The 18,107-nt window shown below is 42.7% G+C and overlaps 2 protein-coding genes across 2 annotated transcripts in view; both read left to right on the top strand.

Moving 5' to 3' along the window:
- Positions 1 to 1,680: 1,680 nt before the first annotated feature.
- On the top strand, positions 1,681 to 8,677 carry LOC130178271 (transmembrane protein 200C). The gene is made up of 2 exons (XM_056390350.1): positions 1,681 to 3,445; positions 6,433 to 8,677. Exon 2 carries the CDS (start codon positions 6,466 to 6,468, stop codon positions 8,035 to 8,037), a length of 1,572 nt encoding a protein of 523 aa, XP_056246325.1. The 5' UTR covers positions 1,681 to 3,445; positions 6,433 to 6,465; the 3' UTR covers positions 8,038 to 8,677.
- Positions 8,678 to 10,634: 1,957 nt separating this feature from the next.
- epb41l3b (erythrocyte membrane protein band 4.1-like 3b) overlaps positions 10,635 to 18,107 on the top strand; it is a 51,813-nt gene continuing 44,340 nt past the window's right edge. The window contains exon 1 of the mRNA XM_056391054.1: positions 10,635 to 10,786. The gene's annotated coding sequence lies outside the window, so the exon portion shown is untranslated. The remainder of the gene's footprint in view (positions 10,787 to 18,107) is intronic.

The raw sequence follows: 18,107 nt of genomic DNA, 5'->3' as shown, positions 1-18,107 counted from the left end.
CTTGCAGGATAAGTCTGGAAAAATTCAACATTTTCTTACTATCAACAAATCCCATTTAAAAACCAATGAACAATGAATTGATCCTCCTAACAAGTATTGCCTATGCAGCTAAACTGTAAATAGCTTATTCCTCTGTTCCATAGATTTCCATTGTTGTTCAGAAACAACTAAAAACACGTGACTGAGCCACACTGTTGCACTAGGTGAGTGTTTCTTTGTCACCATGAACATGATGTGTCAATCCACAGCTGAAAACAGTCCTCAAACAAAAGCACTATTTACTCCTGTTTGAGTAATATTTGCTAAAAACAGCAGCGCCCAGCTGTTTGTTTTAGGACATTATGGAGCCTCTTCTTTTTTTCTTTACCTGTTTTTAAAGATTTATGATTTCACCAGGAGTCAATGCACTTGGATAGGGAACACATTGTTCATTTTGGTCCTTTCATGGGATTTGCTGATTAGAAAAATGTAAGAAAAATATAGCATAATGCCAGCCTTATACTTTAAGCACTGATTGCATGTCTAACCAGACAGGAGGCAGCTTCCTCACTCCTCAACAACTCAGTGCAGTTGTTTTCGGTGTAATTGATGACCCTTCATTTCCCACAAATCTCTAAAACACTCTCGGCTACCGCGTCTTCATTTCCAAGGCCTCAGAAGGCTGCACAGCTTTTTATCTCTCCCCGCTGTGAAGCCCTCTGACTCCTGCAGCAACTACGGCAGTAATGATGACAACGTTTCCTGGAGGGAGTTGATCTCTCACTGAGCCCATATTCCAAGTTTCCACATTCCCAATTAGCCGCTAGAGCTCGAGCTTAAGAAATGAAATGAGCCCCCTGCAGCTCGCGGTGCTGTTACAGACAGATCCCGTAGCTGTTAACTAGCCTATTACTGAGAGAAAGACTGTCTGACAAGTAAAGGAAGCAAGAGGACCAAGTGAAACGGCGTGGATTGGATTGTCCTCTTCTGTGCTGTGGCTGTGCGGATGCAGTAGCAAAGGTTTCGGAAGGTGATCCGGTGGAACTATTTTTGACACTACAGTATAAGTGAGCCCCCACTGTGGTGCATTGCGTGTCTCCTGGGGTGTGTGATGTGTGAGGGATGATCTATTTTTTTTGATAAGCAGCAGTAAATGGTTTATAGGAGCAGATCTGATCAGGCTTGGATAGGACTGCGTATAGGAGACACGTCGTTCATAGCGGCCAGGATGGGAGAGGGTTGTCTAAAATAACTGTGACAGACATGATATGATCACTAAGGATTAAAGTGAATTATTTAATTACTGCTGCAGGGTGGATGGGGACGCCCCTCCCAAATATGAAACTTCCAGTATTAGGAGAGTGCAACATCAGAAAAGCTCAGCATCTATGTAATCTCTCCTCCTCTGCCTTTCATTCCCCTCTTTTGTCTTTTTGATATTCTCTTTTTTCTTTCTTTGTGACAATGCAACCCCCCCCCCAATCATCAGCCTGCTCTGGTAGAGTTTAATTACCTGGGGATGTGTTGATAAGAAATGATTAAGTATGTGAGGTGAAATCATTAGGGCAAGATAGAGAGAATGTACATTTTTGCAGCTTCTGCAAGTGTCTGCAGTCTGTTCTTTTCACCTGTAGGTCATGGAAACTGCATTGTGTAAAAAAAAAAAAGAACTAATGAATTCAAGTTTGTTTTCTCCTCTTTAATATATTTAATTAATTAGGCAGAGCAAGTACTGACAAGTCTTTGGCACAGAGCACATTAGCCACTGTCAACACAGATCCGTTTGGGGGAGCTCACGGTGAATCCCAGGCCTCGTTTAGTGGGTGGAGGAGTGAAACCAGGCTTTGTTTGAAATGCAGAGGAACTAGGGCATGTTTCAGCGTAAAGTTGTTGTAAATCTCAGAGTGCGTTCTCAAACTGATTGCTGATTGGAATCAAGAGTTGCTGAGGCGGAAAGTAATCTCTCAAATAAGGGCTCGTACTCGGGGAATGATGAGCAGGTTCGCGATGTGAGTGAGGATTCTACTGCTAAAACTGAAGAGATCATTTCCACTGCTATATCTAGGAAGTCTAAGATATATATATATAAAAATATATATACAGTATATCTAACATTTTTAGCAATGAGCTGCTCATCCATGGCTACTTAAAATAAGTGAGATGAGGTTGTAAGAACACTTGGACAGGCTGGTGAAGCTTCCACCTGTGCCTCTCTAGGAATGACAGCAACTCTCCATCATTAGGCCTCTATTCAAGTTAAGTTATTATGAATTTCATCTTGTTTCTTCAGACTGTTAAGATGTTTTTAGTCAGTGATTTTGTATTATACTAGCTCCTTTCTTTCTCTGTTGGATGTCCTGGAACAGCATATTTTGGAACAGTTGTTCACGTCCTAAGATGTTATAAGCCTCTGTCATTGGTTCAGAAACATCTGCTGTGTGTCACTGTATCTTCCTATATTGCACAAGCTTAGAGCTATACTGAAAGCTGGCCCAGACCTCCAGACCTCCAGAGTACTGGATAACACCACGGATTAAATACAGCTCTTTAAACCTCCCTTCCCTCCTCTGGATTATTTCCCATGTCCGTGCATACATTGACTCTGACTGCGGCATGCAGGCTGGAGTCTTCTCTGTTCCCTCTAATTTATGCCATAAACAAAACACATTTCTGGGTCATAAATTCGCAGTCAACTCTCTGGAGCATCAGCACCAAGCTTTGTTATTCTATAACACCCCTACCCCCACCGCTCCCTCTCCTCCTGCCCAGTGTATAGCTGCTGTCTCTGTCTCCAGTCTCACATCACTGAAACACATCTGGACTCTGTCATATTTCATTTAGTTGAACATGAGGATGCAACATATCAGCAATTATGAAAATGTAACCTGAGGGGGAAAGGAAGGGAGAGGGAGGGGACTGATGCAGGAGATGATGAATTTGGTGTATTTAAATTTGCCTGTCTCTGACCTCACCCTACACCATGTGCAATTTCAATCCCTTAACAGCATTTTTTTTCATGCATTGTGTGTTTTTTAACAGCATAGCATGGGAATACCCGGGCCAGTATGCACAAATAAACTGACTACATGGCAAAAACACAACATATTATTATAACATAAACAACCAAGTGCAGATCAGCACATTTAGTGATTTTTGTTTCCACAAAGGAAAGAAAAATCTAGGGGGAAAAAACCCCCAAAAAAACCAACCCAAAAAACATCTGGAAATGTTTGGAGTATAACATACAGTATGACAGAGGTCCTCAGCAGCTCTCGTTTTTCACGTTGCCCAATAATCACCACCAATGGAAATGCAGTTGGCCCGCCCCTTGCCGGTCTATTGTGAATCCGCGTTCAAGTGGAAACCACTCTTCCAGCCTTGGCACCAAAGTGGCGCACCGCGACATGCAGAGCTGAGCGAGGAGTGCGCCCTTTGAAGATGCTTGATTGTCAAGCCACAATTTCTGGTAAGAGACGCGCTGTTTGTTTGTTTTTTAATGCTTTTATTTTATTTTATTTCATTTTATTTTTCATTCGTATTACCACCACTTCCCCCCGCGCCTCTACCTCCAGCTGAATATTCGAGCTTCTTTCTTCGTGTGTCTTTTTATAGTCGCATCTGATTCCTCGCAGACTCCAGGCTTCGAAGTAAAAGCAGGTTTGAAAAGTCCTTTCCATTTAGTGACAGATCGCTTTTGTTGGAGAATATATCTTTTGATCCCGAATAAATCGACGGACAAGAGTTTTGATGTGAGGGAGGCGTTGGACTCTGAAGCAATACGCACTCCAGTCCCTTTACTTTTACCCGTGAGATTAAAATGGGGATTTTGGTGTGTCGGTCTGTCTGACACATCCGGTGTCTTATCTGTCACATCTGTGATGGGCATAAAGTAAATTCTTTTAAAAAAAAAAGGCAGTGGGATGAGAGCATGTCCATATTTTAACCGAAGCCCTATTTTATCCAGTTAAACTTTTTTTTTTTTTTATGGCTTCGATGTTGCATATTAGAGGCTCATTTCCAATCAGTTACTATTATTCGTTTATACAGCGGTTTAATTATTGCCGCACGGCTCTGAGTTGTAGTGTTAGTTCTGAAAGCATGGGCTTCGTCAGGGCCGAGGTAGAGGTGTGGATGTTTGTCATCTGTCTGCACCTTGTGAGCCCCGAAAAAAAAAAAAAAAAGCCCACAGTGTTTGGGCTTTGTGTTTGAGCGCGATGCGTTGCTGCGGCTCTGCACATTTTCAGGGCACCTCCAGCTCCACGGCAGCTCATATTTTGCTTCACGGGCTTCTTCCAGCAGAAGGGAAACAGATGCGCTGTAATGTCAACAGTCGATTACTCATGCAACATTGCGCGAAAATATGCGCCCCCGCAGCTCGGACGGACTGAGCGCGGTTGAAACCAAACCCTCCTCCTCCTTCCTCCTCCTCTTTCCTCCTCTTCCTCATCTTCCTCCTTCTCCATCCTGCCTGCCAGACGTGCGGCTTCCACGGGAGACAAAAAAAAAACCGAGGAGCTGGCAGCTTCCTGTTCAGCACCGCAGACAGAGACACAACCCGACTTGTCCACACCCACTCCTGGTCCACGTTACCGCTGCCCTTCTCTTCCCAAACACGCGCGCGCGCGCGCGCGCGCACACACACTACCCACACACACACACACACACACACACACACACACACACATTGAAAGAGAGGTCCTCCCACGCTTTATCAGCTGTAGTGCAGGTTGAGTTGCTCTCACCCGGGAGGCATTTGAGTGGTTATTGGATGTGATATACAGAGAACGTCGCTTAGTACCGGGTGTGTTGTTTGCAGAAGCTCAGGTGCAGAGCTCTGTGTTCTTGCCTACTTTTCTGCGTGTAATAACTTGGGTCATAAAGGGATTTCGAGGGGCCTTCGCCATCATTATTTTGACCCAGAGCAACCTTTGAAAATCTCTTATTAATTGCTGCTCTGAAAGGAATTTGTGGAATAAGTTATTCATGAACCTAAGCCCTAAGTCACACACAATTAGCCGTGATTAGTCAAATTAAATACATAGCTACCAGCACAATCAAGCCAGGCTCTGTCTAATTCATCAGCCTTATCCTTTGATTATTATTCACCACATGTGGCTGGAATTCATCAGCAGATGTCTGTAATCATGATAAGTGCTGGTGGACCACAGCTTCTGCTCTCATGCAGCAGTGACTCGTCTGTGCAGCGTAATCAGAAAACAAATCCAAACATCTTGTCGGTGTGTAAACAAAGGGCTAATAGCTCGTGTTTTGCGATGTTGCTGCATGTGAGGGATGCTGTCATCTCGAGGCACAGCTGCGTTGTTTGACGGTGAAAGGGATTTGGGTGGAAGGCGGGAGGGAGAGTGTTGGAAGGAGAGATTTGGTGGGAGAGGGGAGAGGCAGGAAGAGAGAGGAGAGTAAGGAAGCAGGGGTTAGGTGGAGAGAACATGCCTGCTGGCCTCCTGTCTGGACACATTACATTTTCATAGGCTGATATCGCACCGGCACAGCTGAATATAGATAAACAGCACTCCTTGTTCTCTGCTGTCAACTTGGGTATTTGTCTCTGTTTCGCTTACATCATCGTATTTATAGATTCAGAAGCAGCAGCAGCAGCAGATGGATGTTATCTGGTGGTTTAGTGTCCATCTGATGACTAATATTGCATCTGCCTTCAGCTGGATTTGTGCAAAGAAGCTGTGTTTGCTCTACCTGTAGGATAATCTCCGATACAGGGCCGGATAAACTCACTAGTGGATCAAGGTGCAACAATGAGCCATGCGACTCCATTAAGTCCCCCCTTCTCAATATTCCTGTTTAAGCCCACAAAAGCATAGCTTCGAATCTTAAGTATTTCTCTATAACATTAAATATTAATGACTAAATCAAGCAACATTAAAGTTGAAGAAAAAGACATTGTTGGCTGTTTTTATCAGGACTGTCACATTTGTCGCTTAATCCTGATAGATGCCCAGACGTACGTGCGATAATATTTTTCTTCCTGGGTCCTGACCACTTTAAACTAGTCAGAGGAACACAGAGAAAACAGGAACTACAGAAATCTCCCAATGTGAAATAACCAACACTTTCATAGAAGCATGTTTTCATGTCAAACTCCATCACTCATCGTAAGAAGGTGATTGATTTACACCTTTAAAGGTATAAAAACTAAATTGTTACACCCTTGACTTTTCTGTTTATATTGTGTTTTAATGGTGCATGTCACCATGCAAATTTGAAATTGATCATAATATAACAAAGTAGTTGTCACAGAGTGAACGTGGGGCTTTGCATGGTGGGTAATCCAGCCTTGTATTAAATCTGGATTACATATGTAATCTCTTATGGAATGAACATATTTGCTCTGTGGCTGTTTCTATATGCCTAAACTTTCTGCTGATCACATATATCATTAACCTAATGCTCTCTCTTTTCTGATTTGTGTCCTGCCAGGTTGAGTGACAAGCCTGCTGTCCCATCACCACCATGATAGCCACCGGGGGCCTGCTGCGCATGAACAGGCGCCAGGATTCCCTCCGCTCTAAGAACCGAGCTGAAAACAAAAGGAAGCGGAAATCCAAAAAAAAGAAGAAGAACGACGTGGTGGTGGTGAAGGGGAAGCTCAATCTGTGCTCCCCGGCCGGTTTGGTGGCCGCTGTTGGAGTTATAGTTCTCATGGTGGGGATTTCTATGGCCGTGCTGGGCTACTGGCCCAGCCAGAACCAGCACGAGTACCAGGCGCGCCGCAGAACTGGAGCGTACCACAACAGGGTGAGCTACTCCAAAAGTCCACCTGCTCCCTCAAACTTGACCCGTAATAAGCCTCCCTCCGGCCAGCCAAATGTATTCAACCAGAGCCATGCTAACAGCAGCGCCCCCAACCCCTCCCCTCACTGTGGCTTCCTCTGTGACTTCCTGAACAATTACCTGTACTCAGACAATCTGAAAGTCTTCGGACCGCTGGTGATGGGAATCGGCATTTTCCTCTTCATCTGCGCCAATGCAGTCCTCCATGAAAACCGAGACAAGAAAACTAAGATCATCAACCTGAGGGATATTTACTCCACGGTGATAGATCTGCACAGCATACGGTCGAAGGAGTACTCCCCTCTGAACGGTTTGGTGAACTACACTCAGTCGAGGAGCGCCGAGGGCCCGTCGGGCTCCTTCCCTGCAAGTGGGATGCTCACTCGCAGCTCCTGGCCCTCCACTGGACTTAGTTTCCAGGGCGAGTTAGGCGGCGATGAGGTGTTTAGACACCCGTCTTTAGCCAGCAGGCCTCGTAGCTGGTCCAGAGATGTCCAGACCTTCACAGACACTGTCTACAGCATCTACAAAGACTACAGCAATAGCAGCAAGCAGGCGCCACAGCCCCGACAGTGGGAGACCACCTCCATCGTCACCTCCTCTGTGAACGCTTTCACCCTCCCCGTGATCAAACTGAACAACTGTGAGGTGGAGGAGTCTGAGAGAGCGCAGGCAGAGGGGCGCTCGGGGGAAGGGGTCGTAATTGAGGCTGCTGCTGGAAACATTAGCGAGGAAGGACAGGCCAGCAGCAGCCGGACTGACGAGACTGACACCAGGGAGAAAGACATCCTGATGACAGACCCCCCCCCACCCCATCAGAGCCATGAGGACATATCCACAGACACAGCTGACCAGCAGGGGGCGCCGCAGACTCAGCCTCAACCACAGTGGACCCAGCTGTTTCCTCCATCACCTGTTGCCAGGGCGATGGGGTCGCGGCTGTCGCTCAACTCCCTCACGGATCAGCCCAGGTCTGCACGACGCTGCAGCCTGTCTGTGTCTGTGTGTAGTCAAGGCGACAGAGCCAGGCGCTTCAGCTGCCCTCGTTTGGAGCGCACCAACAGTAAGGGCTACATCAAACTGACTGATCTGGGGGGCGAGTCCTTCGAAGCCCCCGACACAGACACTTCTTTAGTGACCACCGAACAGGAAGTAGCAACAGACGCAGCAGCAGCAGCAGCAGCAGCAGCGGAGGAAGAAGCTCAGGGAGAGGACGACCTGGTGACACCCAGCACCTCTGCAGAATACTAGACTAATATGTTTTTTGTTTTTTTGCTGATGAGCCTCTTAAAACTCTTTGATGTCTTGTTCTTTGCTTCGTACCGTTTTCTCCGACTGCTGATGTGAAGCTGGCCATTACAGAAAGAAAATGTGGAGAGTAAGCAGCTAAGGACTATTGAAACATAGCCATGAACACTCAAGAGCAAGGTTCTTTATAAATACCACATCCACAGCTCAATATTCAGATGTAATTTTTCTATTTTTTTCAATGTAGCAAGAGCAATACTAAAGACTTGTAAGAAGATTTAGTAAAGATTTGTAAAAAAAGAAAAGAAAAAAAGAAAACCTGATCTGATCTGAAGAGTTTTAACTTTTCTTTTGTATAACAGTAGGACAAACATTGTAGCTTGTAGAATTGCCAAAACTGTCACTGAGAACTACTGTCCGACATGTTGTTCTGTAGCATTAATACATGCCACAGAAAACAGAAAATAGCCTAGATTTATTTCTCTACATTGTTGTGTGAATACCATGTGAATAGGTGAACTGAATTGAATCTCAGGTAGACGTTTGGTTTAGGATCAGGACCTTGAGGACAAGGTCTTCCCTATGTGCACACTTGTTTATATGAAACGTTCATGGTTGAATAAACTTGACTGTAACACCTCTTGCAGGGTCTGACAGGTGTCCTTGTGTGGTGTTAGATTAAAATGCAGCCATTGCAAAAATGTTTTTTTTTTACCTGCTTTTAAGAAAAATTAAAAAGATGAAAGGAAATCTTAAACAAGTGGGACTAGGTGTGATAGAGCATGTGGCCGACCAATAGATATAGATTTTGTTTCCCTGGACTTTAGCAGCACCTCTCATTACTGGGGAAGACTGCAGTGGTATTGATGGTACATTATCTGTGTTAACTGAACTGAGCCCAATAACCTATAAGCGACCTTTGCAACAATCTTTTAATAACTGGCTACGCTTTTAAAGAGGGAAATTAGCAGAGACCTATCTGCTGATGGGCGACAAATGAAAAGAAAAACTAATATAAACTGCCACCACAAGCCTCGTTAACTCCAGTGCCTTTTTTCTTTTTTTACGGGAAATATCTTCTCATGTGGTATTTTGATGATGGTGTCGGAAGGAAAGAATTCTCCCACAGGTGTTCGAAGGTTGTAGCATACTATTCCTATCGTTTTTCATACTCATCAAACCGTTCAGTGACCGACGGACACAAGCGTGGGTTTTCTTTTTCTTTTCAGTGTCTCCTGGATACACGACCATTGTGTTGTGTGAATTTGCAGCGCATGCGTTGTCAAATTGATGAAGATGTTTTCTGAATTGTTTGCGTCTTTTTCACAAGTTTTTCTTAAGCTGCAGTGCGTTGAGCTCTCAGGGTCAAAGAGTGGTCATCTGAACGTGATACCTGAACCATCAAGGATCTTTGAGAGGTTTTCAAGGGCTGGAAAAGCTGGAGTAGTTTCATTTTGCAAGTGGTGGAATGTAACTAAGCACATTTACTAAAGCACTTTATTTACATGGTTTAAGTATTTCCATTTTATGCCTCTCTATACATTTACCAAACAAGGTTTCAGAAGATGTTTTACATACAACAGTATTTTATCTTTTACTTAGTATTTTTTGACAACAGTAGTAAGTTACTTGTTATTTTTGAAGATTACGTTTTTACATGTTACACATTAAGTTAACTTAGTTTGTGCTGCTGTTGAATTGCATAATGTTGCATAATGCACAGAAAGTTTTCTGTTATTTAGCCTCCCCTCACTGATATAAATGGGACTAACAGAATCATAGAAACACCCTGTCATTGTAACGTAATCCAGTTCAACAGCACCACAAACTTCTGCCCCCAGAATGATCATAAAACAACGGCTTGTTATACAGTTTCATCAAAAACTGAACATTATACCCTTCATGTAGGCAGGATTTATTGCAGGGCTGTTGTATCACACTGCATTAATTTTAGCTCAGTGTAGCAAAAACAAAAAAAAGATTATGTGATCATCTTAAAATATGAGGTTTTTTATAGAGTTAAACTAACATGTGGCATATAAACAGCTGAAAATAGCTCCACTGTGACCATTCACAATATTAAAATGCTATTTATACATAAATAATATAATCCAACACTATAATAATATCACACTCACAGGAATCATTCCTCTGCATAATGAAGATGTTTGCTTTTTGAAGTTCATTTTCCTGGCAACACCTACATACTTTCACTGCGGTAACATGAAGGCAGATCTTGTATTTTTGTAACTATATTTTAATATTGCTATTTTCATTTACAGAATGTAAAGGATGTGAATGTTTCTTCAGCCACTGGTTTTCACATTTATGTAGCACTTGTTGTCAACTCTACAAGTTCACTTTAAAACGTCACCTTTTATGGACATTGCCCTTGCTTTGCAGATTTATCATAACAGCATCTAACGTGGCCATCTAGTGGTCATGTGACATAAAGATCATTATCACACATACGCCCTCTTCCTGTAAGCTACCACCAGGTGGCGCTGGGTCAATGCCGCTTGACCTGTTATCGTGGGCGTGTCCGTTTATGAGTACAATGGGGGCCGTTTTAGAGGCGGGATGGGCGGGGTTAGCAGGGGCCAGCTCTGCGAAGGTTTGCCAAAGCAGGCGCTTACAGGTGTCTGGTCCTTTTCACCCTGACGAGCCCCGTGTCGGGATTCCTGGTGTCCGGTAACACACACTGGTCTCGGCTGGTGTTCAGCGAGTTTCTGCCTCCGCTCGTTCGAGTCAGGTAAAGTGTACTGTTGTGTTTCTGTGAGCTTCTCGTGCGGTGTTCAACCGCGTTCAACTACCCCACATACTTGTACTGTCTCGGGACAGTGTCTGTCTCGGGACAGTACAAGTAAAGTGTGTTTTTGCTTAGTTTGGGCCGAGTTATCTGCACCGTTAGAAGTTGTTAACATCTGGCAGAGTCTGTTCCACAATATGACACAATGTGTTTTCACTCAGTAACAGTTGTTTTGTTTCGCTTTCCCATTTGTCTTTCTGTGGCAACCACTTGGCTTTCCAACCAATACACCGCGACCTGCTGCTTCCCTGACAACTTGAAATGTGAAATGGTGAGTACAAGCGCTCATTCACAAAGGTGGGAATGTGATACATGAAACTCCAGGAGTTCACACACAATAAATAAACACATGGGTGGACAATTGTCTGATTTAGCTAGTCTAACTCAAGCCACAGGGTCAAACAGGAGGCTAAAATGTCATTAAGGGTTAAGGATTGATAGCTCTTGCACAAAAGTGTTGACAAAACCTGCAGATCCACTCTTTCCTCTTCTTTTCCACTGACTGTTCCTCTGTGAGACTTTGTGCTGAGGGCCTTTGAACGTGCTGATTGTCTTCTGTCATGGTGACATATCTTCAGACTCCTCATCAGCATTTTCCTTTGGCTGTGTCTTTACTCAGTTCTTCTCATAACCGCTGAGCCAGCACAGCTTGTTTTCCCTGACACGCACACACACACACACACACACACACACACACACACACACACACACTGATCAAAAGTTAGCTGGGCACAGACAGGCTGTTCGGAAATGGGAAGTTCTCACAGCATGTGTTTCCGTTTAGGTTCTCCCCAGAATAGAAATGTGAATGAATCAAAGAAGGAAGAGCTCTTTGTTTTAATACTCTCTTTCATGGACTCTGGACTGCACATTTAGACTATGAGAAATACTTCAACACTTTTACTGCATGGTCAATTTTTTTTTTTTTTTTTTAATTCTCTCATGTCCTAAAAGTCTGTATGGCTGTAATGAAGTTTTATTGGATATTTAGTGTTTTAGACATATATTTTTAAGATGGACTATTGCTTTTTATATCGCCACACGGCCGTTCTTACAGTTCAGTAGTTTTATCTGGTTTATGAGGGTGAATGATGAAGGTGAATGAACAGGACCAGGGAGATAAGGCCGGGCAAAGTCTGTGGGAGATGTCATGTTCGTTGGCTGGTGGTGACGTGTACAGTCCTGCACGTTTCTCTGTACGGCATTCAGTCAGTCATTCATTCATTCATTCATTCATTCATTCATTCATTCATGGACGATAAGAAGCCCTCCTGATCTGGGAGTTTTGCTGAGATATGCCACACCGTGCGTGCAGGGGAGCTATTAGTTATTTCAACCCATAGCTGTCTTATGTCACAGTTGCCTGTACTGGGAGCTGGGACCGAAGGCAGCGGGTTCCCAGAAAGAGGAGTGTTGGATTACTCCTTGAAATTGTACTCCAGTATAGTTAAAAATCTGACAAAGCCACAAACAAACAAAGCTTGTGTGCTGCGTTCTATAACAGTCAAACATTTGTTTTCTCCAACAACACAACTGACAACCGCACAGCCCCTTAAATCTTGACTTCAAATCTTAAACCTTGCAAAGCTGTGGACACAACACTGACATACCATCACCATTTAGGTTGATATGACATCTGCTTATTTACACATCTGGCAGTTCTGGAGCAGCACTGTCAATCATCTGGAGTTCAGCTTTGTGGCCTCCTCTGTCCTCCAGTGTCTGTTTGCTGCTGAGCAGGTAGTGTACAGTGGTTTTTGTTTTTTGTTTTTTTGTTTTATGAGAATTTTTACTAAGAAAATGACAAAAACGATGTTGTTAGTCGTCAGTCTGGGTGAGACTGAACCAATACAGCAAAGTTAAATGCCAAACAAATTCTGTTCTAAATTTGGCTGAATCATGTAGGATCCTTTCACTCATAGTACGAAGCTGACTGAGGGGGAAAAAAACCTTCAGGACCTTTTTTTTTTTTTTTTTTAAAGTGGAATTCCATTCAGGAAACTCAGGAGGCATTATTTCCAAACAAGACGTTTCCAAGATGATGTCTCACAGCACATAAACTGGCAGCTTTCACTAGAAAGCTGTGCTGTTCAAATGTCCTGAAATCATGACATTAAACTCAAACAGGGAAGTTGTACTTCCACACCAGCTTGTAAACTTTGCCGTACAGTATATGCTGTAAATTATGCGATACTAACTCTAACATGGGGAAAGTGTATTTAAATTTTGTGGGTGACCTTGTTTCTTGCCTGGTTTTTCCAAGCAGGGCCACTGGAACACAGGAAGGTTGTAATTATGGGCAAGCAGAGGGGAATTTCCAAATTCAGACTTTGAGTGGAATGCAGCATATGTTCAAAAACTGTAAGTTTCATCAGGTGTAGAGGCTGAAGAAGCGGACTAGGTATCATGATTGAAAGGCCTACAGGAGAGCTCATCTTGTGACCCTTATGACCTTTGCTCAGAAGGAGAAAACGATCTCCTCCGAGAAATTGGCCCTGCGTGTTTTTACATTCCTCGCCCCATACAGGATGATGTAACAAGATTAAATCTAATTTCTGTGGCTCAAGGAAAGAGTCATTCATGTTCACAACTGTTGCTACAACTGTTGCTTCTCCTGCTGCAGACATCTGAGAGATTTCCCTTTGTTGTTTTGATGTAATATTACCAGTGATAAAGACTATCTCCGACTATTCATCTCAGGAATTTAAATCAATATTACCGTCAGTTTAGTTCATGATCAATAGCACTGACACTGTACTACAGGAGAAGAAGATTATTTTACCCGCTGTGTGTGGCAACGTGAAGTATATGGAAGGGCCGTGAGTGTGAGTGAGTCAGAAATGAGGGGTTAAAGGTTAAAAGAAAGTCTGCAGATCTCTGCCATTATCACGACTTAGTGATAAGACATGCAAAGGTTGGAGTAAAGTAATATCTGTAGACATTCTTGGAAATAAAAGGGCTGAGCCAAGTGTTTGAGTTATTACATTACACCACAACCTTCCCACAGTGCACATACTGTAAGTTAGAAGGTGGAGCGTTCATTGAATTCCCAGTGCCATGAAATATAAATTTTTTGAACTCCTTAGCTGAAAATGTCTGACTTTTAACAATAAAAGCCAAAATATTCTCAAATTTAAAATTTTTAATTAGAGCAAAATTGATCAATCTGCAACTGATTTAATAATTGATCAAGTATTAGCTGGTTCCAGCTTCTCAAATGTTAGAATTGTCTGCTTTTCTTTGTCACATATATATTTGTAAATTGAACACACGTTGTAGTTTTGGGCTGTTGGTTAAACTAAAAAAAACAAATTGGAGATGTCACTGAAGCCTTAAGAATTTGTCATGTACGTTTTCTTTCTGATGTTTCCTATAGAAAGCAGTTAAATGAATAATGAAATAACAATAAAATAATAAGAAGATTCATCAATAATGAAAACGATGGACAGTCGCAGCCCTAGAGAGAATTTCTGAACTCCAATGCATTTGAATACAGTCACACGGTGACCGCCTGGTCACTTGTTATTCTTACTGTAACATTAAGCGCTTCAGCCTGAGGCATTCAACACTGATTTTCTTTTTTCTTTTCCCGTCGGGTGTACAGTAGTTCACAGTCAGTTGATTTGAGCTGAACCTGACATGTGAGTGCAGTCTGCTTGTGATCACCAAAGCCTTCGGGGGCCGGAGGAGATAACTCGTATGACTCAATCTTGTTGAGTGGAGAGATAAGCTTGTTGGGAGTCTTGTTATCTCGCAGTGATTCCTGATCACTTGAGAGCGGTATGGGGCTGTCTTTGCCTTATAAAGCTGCAGCTCCTGGGATGGCACCTTGACAGTCACATGGTATTTATAGTGGAGAGTCGGGGTTAGTCTCAAGCTGGGCTCCATTTGAAGTCCCCTTCAAATGTGCTATTGTGAAGGAACTTTTTGTTTTGCTGCCAAAAGCTCCGTTGTGCTGCTTCTAGTTTATTTCCTCGGGGTACTGCTGTGAACATCCAGACACTTAACTGTACCCAAACTACCATGTGTCCCCTCACATTTCTATTATTATTACAGAGAATATAAAACTTGCACACAGCAGATTTAAGGATTATATCAAGGATGTTTAATCACTTGTCTCTTAGTCTTCATACTGAAATAATCACTGTGTCCTATTTTAGGTTTACAAGATCAAATTAAAAGTACAGATGAAAGCAGAAACCAGAATGAACATATTGTGTTCTTTTGATTTAGAGAGAAAAGAGAAGTGATCCAGTATCATGGACCATAGTGTCAAAATGAAATCAATGACGTGACGTCACCACCTCAGCCGCTTCACATACAGCTGCTTGGTCATCGGGCTGTTTTGATTGAAAGCTCTGGAAGGGAAGAGTGATTCTTCACACTGCTGCAGTTTTTCTTTTCAACCTCATGTTCCCTTTCTCTATAGAAAAAGTCCTTGTCTGCAGTTATTTGAAGGGCACAATCATTAGCCAGTCACTTTCCAAAGGTTAGCAATACAGGCCGCATTTATGATTCCTCAAGATAAGATGTGCTTCCTATGAGCAAAAAGAAAAAACACAAGAAGGGAGTGGTCCTCATCACTTTGCCAAAATTTCTTTTCACATTGAGAAGAATGAGGTTTTCTAACAGGGGGTGTACTGGGATGACGGTGTGCTCAAGATAGGGTGATGAATTAAGAGCTCTGGCCCCAGTCTGGGGTGTCAGAATCAGACACTAATTTGGTATGTATGCTTGCTGACCTGCAGCCCTTTGGGAGTGAAGGCATTCACAGCTGAGCGGAGCTGGACAGCAAGGGAATAGTAGCTTTGGTTAGTCAGAGGTGAAGCACGGAACAGAGTGAGAGCCAATGCACTACAATAAGCATACAGTAATAAGCATAAAGATTCAATTGTTTCGGATTTAACTTGAAAGTGCTTTAACTACAAATGACTTATTAATGCAGTGCACGTCATCCAGTGGTGTAAACTCCCTGATTATGTGCATGAAAGCCTGAAGACAACATGGAAATGTGATTCTATGTTTGGGCAGAGTTCCTTTTACATCAGCAATTATTCCCCCCGGACCCCGGGGATAGCAGCGAATGCTGGTCAGGACTTGATTTTTTTTTTGTTTGTTTAATTGGATCACATGGGTGATTTGCCATGTATTGTAAGGGGCATGCTCCAATGTAATTATGTATTGTGCCAGGTTGCTTGTTCGGACTGCAGCTCTGGAAATTGGATTGCTGTGATGAGGCACATAAGGTTACCGGTTTTAGAGACTTGGCAAATCCACATATTCATACACACTTACCAGGTTTGGCTGTTTACAATCCCAAGTTTGGGGCTGCATAATTACCTTTTTAAATAAACACTGTTTTGACATGAATTAATTTTAATTGAGTTGAATTAAACTTAAATTGCTAAATTGCTGTGTAAGCCGACCAGTTCAATGCGAAGTCCGTCTTATGTAAAGTTTTAAATCAAGTAAAATGAAAGCGGCAGTGGTAGTAATGTGTGAGAGGGGAAAACACCGCCTCCTCACTTATGCTAATACTTGTTAAAATTGTGAGTAAAGGCTACAAGGATTCAAGGTTAATGAGGTTCAAGTTTAGGCTACGGAGCAGATGAGCTGCACAGGAAGTAAGAGTCTGTGCACAGCAGAAAAAAAGTGAAGACTTAAGCAGCCACATAAGCTAAGTAGAGTCCAGAGATCACATGTTGTTTGTCTCGGGTGGTTTTAATCATCCTGCCGACCAAGGGCTGTTCTGGACGCTCTGAGGAGTCATAGATCTGCACTCTTACACACTTGTCTATGAGTCACTTTACGCACAGACGGTGAAAACTCATAGACTGTAGAAACTCAGAATGCCAGGTATAGAAGTCTGATATTTTTGATCTGCAAACATTTCCTTCAAATGTCAGTAATCTCTTTTTCCATTTCATCTAAACTTTCAATAGATCATTTGTTAGTTAAACACAGTGGGAGATATTATGATCTAAACATTACTTCCTGTACAATGGAGCATTTATCCTAAGAGGGATGTAATTAATCAATATATTTGATTAACTAACAATGGTTTTTAAAAAAAAATGGATTATGTAATAACAAAGTTCAATTCCATTTTACTTTAATTTGACAGAATAAACCTGGTCAGCAGTTACACACTCAGTCTTCTCACTGAGGACTGTGCTGCCTGTTTTATATTCCACATTAATCAAAGTAGAGTGATGTGTTTTCAAATCATTTTCCAATCGACATGATGACTTTTCTTGGAACTTTTTAAGAGTTGAAACTGTAAATTCAGCCAACTTTTCATACTGTCTTTGCTTATAATAACTTATCATTTCCATTTATCAAAGTCAAATCAAATGTCTCTTGGTTTTCTGAAAGCTTTGTTAGCACTGGCAGTACCACTGAAAATCAACACTTCACCACACTTTTTGCAGCCTGCGTGTGCTGTTAGTCACTGTGTTGATTCTTCAGACTGACAAAACCAAAACAGTGTCATCAAATATGAAACTGTAATATAAAACTGTAAGCGCCGGCTTCCCAGCACAGGAGGTCACATGAGCCAACGGTACATCCAGAGCAAAATCGAGGTCTAGAGTTGAGAGTAGAAAGATGGAGAGCAGACAAAGCAGTGAGAGCAAAATGTTTGTCTCATGAAACCAGGTGAAACCGGCCTAAGACACGAGTGAATATTAGACATAAATGTAACAGGTGGACAAAAAGACTCCCAGCAGATGCCTGTGTTGATCCGTTTTAAGTAAGTAAACGGGAAGGTTTTTGCAAATTCATTGGCCATTAAAAACCCAAAAACTCATCACCATCACTCACAATCAGTATATATGCTGTGAAATTAGCCTATTAGCTTAGAGTTTGTTTGAGAGTCTTTTGCCTCCTAGTGGTCAAAAATGATTTCCTGCAGCTTTAAAGGAAACAGACACCTTAAGGCCAATTCATGGTTTCTGCATCCAAGTTTGGAAGTGTCCATGTGGGTTTCGCGTGACGTGAATTTCATCATCTGCCCAAGTCCGTGAGTGTCCGCGTGGACCCTGTGTGGACATCTATAGACAGCTCAAAATTTGAGTCCGTGTGGACTTTCCGCAGTGCGAGTACACCGACCCTCTTAATCTCCTGGCAGTTAGTTCTTATCCTCACATGGGGATAAAGGTTGATAGTATCAAATGCGCTCGACTCTGTCGGGTTGGTTAGATAGACCTGTTGGTGTACGCTGCTTTCTGTCTTGTGCTTTGGTTTTCTTTCCTTATACTATTTT

This window comes from Seriola aureovittata, chromosome 12 (genome assembly GCF_021018895.1).
Source record: "Seriola aureovittata isolate HTS-2021-v1 ecotype China chromosome 12, ASM2101889v1, whole genome shotgun sequence".
NCBI lineage: Eukaryota > Metazoa > Chordata > Actinopteri > Carangiformes > Carangidae > Seriola > Seriola aureovittata.
This window is presented reverse-complemented; position numbering and strand designations above follow the sequence as displayed.

Coding starts and splice junctions, on each gene's coding strand:
- LOC130178271 (XM_056390350.1), top strand. CDS start 6,466: ATGATAGCCACCGGGGGCCTGCTGCGCATGAACAGGCGCCAGGATTCC.